Below are 5,109 nucleotides of genomic sequence, written 5' to 3'. Positions count from 1 at the left end.
AGTTAATGTTGTGTGAATTATTTTTTAAGAAATAATTTTTTGTGAATTGTTTTTTAAAAAATATATATATTTTTTTCTTTGATAAAGGTTGGTTTTGAATATTCACTAAAAATATTTTTATAATTTTTTATTTTATTTGATGAAGCCTTGCTTTTAGTTCGTAAGGGAGTGAAGGACTTTAACGTAGACGTAAAAAAGGATAATAATAAAAATAAACATAAAAATGGAAAAGGAAAAAGGAAAAAAATAAAAAAAGAAATAAAGACTTCCAGCTTACTCAGCCAAGCCAAGGGCTTTTACTTGGAGCCGAGGCTTCTAAAATTCCTAATCCTCTTCTTAGCGTCCGCTCAATATTTCCTTTTCACTCCCACCGGAAAGAAAAGTTGATTTTCTGTGTGAGTGCTAGGGTTTCGTTTCGATCTGCTCCTTCTCCGCCAAACAAAGGTAAGGTAAGGTTATTTTCTGGTTTGCAACTTGGTTTGATTTCTTTTACTCGTCTAAGGTTTTTGAATCTGCCATGTTTGCACATTCCTTTTGCTCATTATTAGACCTTCAAATTTCAGCAACCCATGTAAATCTTTCGTCGAATTAGTCCACTTCTTTTTTTTTTTTTTTTTTTTTTTTTTGTTCTCTTTCACTTTTCGTGGCTTCCTCTTTGGAGAGTTTAGATTCCTTGTTGAAGATTAGAATATGCACTGTAATATAATATCTTCGTCAATCTCCGTTAGTCTGTTACCTTTAGCGACGTATCTTTCTTTCTTTCTTCAATCTTCTTTCAGAAATAGGCGTTTCGATTGAAACTTCGGCAGTGAATCTTATGGTTCCGTTCTTTTTGGATTTGTAGATCGATGAATTTTTATTTTTAAATATGCTTGGCTGTGTTCCAATTGTTATTTTGTGGTAGGAATCGTTTTGGCTGTGTACATCTTGCTTATTTTTGGGATTCTTTTTCTGGTGGAATGTTAAGCATTTAGAAGTTAGAACTTAGTTATTGGAGTAGATTTAGGGGTATGATATGGAAAAGTAAAATAATGTGTAGAGTTAATTAGAGGATGATGATTTAAGCTCACTCTGATTTGTCAATTTCTTGAGATGTGAATCTTATAAGAATTTGCCTGCAGCAAACAAAGCTTAGATTGGTTTCTTTTACTTCTTCCTAAGCATATTTTTAAATGGTTATAATGTAGTTTATGTGAGTAATTAGAGTTAGGACATTGTAAAATTGTGATATGAAAGCAGTGCTGGGTTAATTTTCAAATTGCACAAAATAATTCTGGATGGTCGTTAACTTGATAATGGTCTTCCGTCTTGTTGCAGACTTTGTTTTATCTTATTATTTATTTATTTATTTATTTATTGATTTGGTATTTGCATTGTTAGTTTTAGGATAGGCTTATTGCAGCTTCAAGTTTCATTGTGAATGTGTCAGCTTAATAGTTTCTTATATGAAGTCAGCTGGTAGACAAGGTGGTGGCTAAGAAGAATTTTTGTTTTTCCCCTCTTTAGCATGCTTTGTTTAATTCTCCTTCAATGCTGGAGAGCTTTCTTTAAAAATTATATGCTGGGTTTATTGTATAGTGTGTTTAACTGTAGAAAGTGTGTACTTGTTTATCCTCTTGAATTGCCTATGACCCTAAACTATGCTTATACTAGGGTTCAATAAACCACAGATACGGATCTCAAGCTGATCCTTTGAGTTGAATTTACCATTTGGGCGGTGGCTATTTAATTAAATCCTCTTTTTGACTGCATGTCAATAACCATTCTTCCTGCTTAAATTTACATTTGCCTATGTAGTGGAAAGTTTAATTGTGGAAGGTGAGGAAGGCTGAACAATATGAATATGTTACTATCCCTCCAGTCGATCTAGTGCATATTGTTTATATCTCTGTCTCTGTCTCTGTCCCTCTGTCTGTCTATGTTCTATAGTGTAATAAAAGATGGAATATATTTATATATATATATACTATATTGGTTGTTGCTTTTGAAAATCTTGTAGGTGGCAGTCTGAGAAGAGTTGGCTGTCAGTTCATTGTAGATACGGAACAAGTTCAATTTTCCTAAAAATATTGCTAGTTTTGTTCTTAGGGGTGAATTGATGTACATTGTAACTTTATTATCGTTTTTGTCTGTATGGATTCACTTTTGTCAAAGTTGGGGCTTTAAACTGCCATAACTTGCAATATCCAAAAACTTGCATTTTGTATTTTCATTGAGCGAAAATACATCATAAAACGTTTTCTTTATATCATTAAACTGATGGGATATATTCTTTTTGCAGGACTTGATTATTCAAAAGCATTGATCATGTCTTCCTCATATCTCCCAGCAACTACTGATTCTATTGCTCAGGCTTTAGAAGCCAAAACCCCATCCGAATCCATCTCAATTCTCTATCAGATTCTTGAAAACCCGTCATCTTCTTCAGAAGCTCTACGGATAAAGGAGCAGGCTATCACAAACCTTTCAGATCTTCTTAGGCAGGAGAATCGGGCAGAGGATCTCCGGAACCTTCTGACCCAATTGAGGCCTTTCTTTAATTTGATCCCTAAGGCAAAAACTGCAAAAATTGTTCGTGGAATTATTGATGCAGTTGCTAAAATACCGGGAACATGTGATCTTCAGATTTCCCTTTGCAAAGAAATGGTGCAATGGACCCGTGCGGAGAAGCGAACTTTCCTTAGGCAACGAGTGGAGGCTAGACTTGCAGCGCTTTTGATGGAAAACAAGGAGTATTCAGAAGCATTAAGTCTTCTTTCAGGCTTGGTTAAGGAAGTGAGAAGGCTAGATGATAAGCTTCTTCTTGTGGACATAGATTTGTTGGAGAGTAAGCTCCACTTTTCTTTAAGGAATCTTCCTAAAGCCAAGGCTGCACTCACGGCAGCAAGAACAGCAGCCAATGCTATATATGTGCCCCCAGCACAGCAGGGAACTATAGATTTGCAGAGTGGGATCCTTCATGCTGAAGAAAAGGACTATAAAACTGCTTATAGTTATTTCTTTGAAGCATTTGAAGCCTTTAATGCACTTGAAGATCCTCGAGCAGTATTTAGCCTCAAATACATGTTGCTGTGCAAGATTATGGTGAATCAGGCTGACGATGTTGCTGGAGTAATATCATCCAAAGCAGGACTGCAATATGTGGGGCCTGACCTGGATGCCATGAAAGCTGTTGCAGATGCACACTCCAAGCGCTCTTTGAAGCTTTTTGAGACTGCTCTTCGTGATTTTAGAGCCCAGCTAGAGGAAGACCCCATCGTCCACAGGCACCTCTCATCTCTCTATGACACGCTGTTGGAGCAGAACCTTTGCAGGTTGATTGAGCCTTTCTCAAGAGTGGAGATTGCTCATATTGCTGAATTGATCGAACTGCCCGTTGATCATGTGGAGAGGAAATTATCTCAGATGATTCTGGACAAGAAGTTTGCAGGGACTTTGGATCAGGGTGCTGGATGCCTTATCATTTTTGATGATCCTAAGACAGATGCTATATACCCTGCAACACTGGAAACCATATCGAATATTGGCAAGGTTGTCGATAGCCTTTATGTGAGATCTGCCAAGATAATGGCATGAGGCTCTAGAAGCAGGAGGTAGGTTTACAGTTACCTCCTAAGTTACCTTGGAATGCAGGACAGAAGTCATCCATGCGTTTTAAGTTTTTAGCCTAGATTGTGTTGTGATTCCATCATTTTATTAAAGAGATCTTTTGTATGACATTTTGTAATACTTTTATGACCAATGATTTATAATACTTTTATGACCAATGATGGTATACTATTTATGTATTTTGATGGAGCTCTTTACTAACAGTTTGTTTGGAAAAATAAAACATTTTTTCTTGAAGCTTCTGGATGATACTAGTGATTATACTCTCCTTTAAATATTATAAGTTAAACATGTAAGCCAAAGCATTTATGGATTTAACAAGTATGAAAGAGTGCCTGGGTTTAAGGAGCACAAATGAGCTTTGCGCAGTTTGTTGAGGTTGGTTTGATCGAGTTTTTAATCAACTGAAGTGGAGCTTTCGCTTGAGTTTGAGCTTATGAATTGGTGCACTTGGCTAGACAATTTGGGCAAGCTCAAGTTGATGTTCAGCTCTAAGAAGACGATGCTTAAGTCGTAGAAGTTTTAGAAAGACTGTTTTCAAATTTGTTTAATTTATTTTGGTATAGGTACCTTTCTAACTAATTAACATTTCTTTAATTTTTATGCTTAGAAGATTTTTTTTTTTACTGTGTTAAATTATCTATATAGTTGGGTCTACTTCCTATCTACCTAAACTTTTGGGATAATGGTGTATGTAAGATAAATTTTAAACTAAAGTTGCTTTTTCACTTGTTCATGTTCTTGTGTATAAACCTGTTTATGACATTTCTTAGCATCCCTGAATGAGCTGAGCTCTTTCTTGCTGCAAATGTAATGCATTTGTTAAATGTTGTTATTGCCTATCCAAAAGCTTATAGTGGGCCCAACTGTGTGTATCGAACTAAAACATATTAACACCCCCCTTCACATGTTGCGAAGTCAGCCCGACCATTAACGAGAGCTTGGGCATTGTACATGTTGAAGAAAATAAAGATTTGAGCAAAGGAACTTATAGGCGCCAGAGAGCTTGGGCATTGTACATGCTGAAAGAAAATAAAGATTTGAGCAAAGGAACTTATAGGTTACCAGACTTTGACCGTTAATTTATCATTAATCCTAAAAGCTTAAGCTTAAGAGCAGAGAGTGCAACTATGATTATCAAGCTAACATATAACAATTGTCTTTATTTATTTTATATATAACCAAAAATACAATTCCAGTGTCTGAGATTTGAGCTGCTCAGGAACTGATTGGTTCTTTGTGGTTAGAAGGGCCAAGTATAAAATTAAATCGCATACTGGATATTTTTTATGTGCAGGAATATAGATATATTTCTTCAAAAAGGATGGCTTATTTTTATTCATCCAAACCCCAACCACATGAGTTCCCAATCTTAGTTCACAATATCCCTGTTTCTGTGGAGAGCAGTGTTAGTGACAGTGTTGAGATATTCTTTTCGGAATACCGCCCTTCAACATATCTGTCACACATTGTTATTCGTCGAACAAACAGACTTCGAAG

At 35.8% G+C, this 5,109-nt stretch overlaps 1 protein-coding gene across 2 annotated transcripts; it reads left to right on the top strand.

Moving 5' to 3' along the window:
- Window positions 1-285: 285 nt before the first annotated feature.
- Window positions 286-3,788, top strand: LOC107413645 (26S proteasome non-ATPase regulatory subunit 11 homolog). Of its 2 annotated transcripts, none has more exons than XM_016021656.4 (2): window positions 286-444; window positions 2,282-3,788. In XM_016021656.4, the coding sequence occupies exon 2, from the start codon at window positions 2,308-2,310 to the stop codon at window positions 3,574-3,576; it is 1,269 nt and encodes a 422-aa protein (XP_015877142.2). In that variant the 5' UTR covers window positions 286-444; window positions 2,282-2,307; the 3' UTR covers window positions 3,577-3,788. The 2 variants fall into 2 exon arrangements, with proteins under 2 accessions (XP_015877142.2, XP_015877141.2); XM_016021655.4 differs by having other exon boundaries at window positions 290-449.
- The last annotated feature ends 1,321 nt before the right edge of the window (window positions 3,789-5,109 follow it).

Source organism: Ziziphus jujuba, chromosome 8 (genome assembly GCF_031755915.1).
Source record: "Ziziphus jujuba cultivar Dongzao chromosome 8, ASM3175591v1".
NCBI lineage: Eukaryota > Viridiplantae > Streptophyta > Magnoliopsida > Rosales > Rhamnaceae > Ziziphus > Ziziphus jujuba.
Note: the sequence above shows the minus strand (reverse complement) of the source record. Positions and strands in the feature narration are given on the sequence as shown.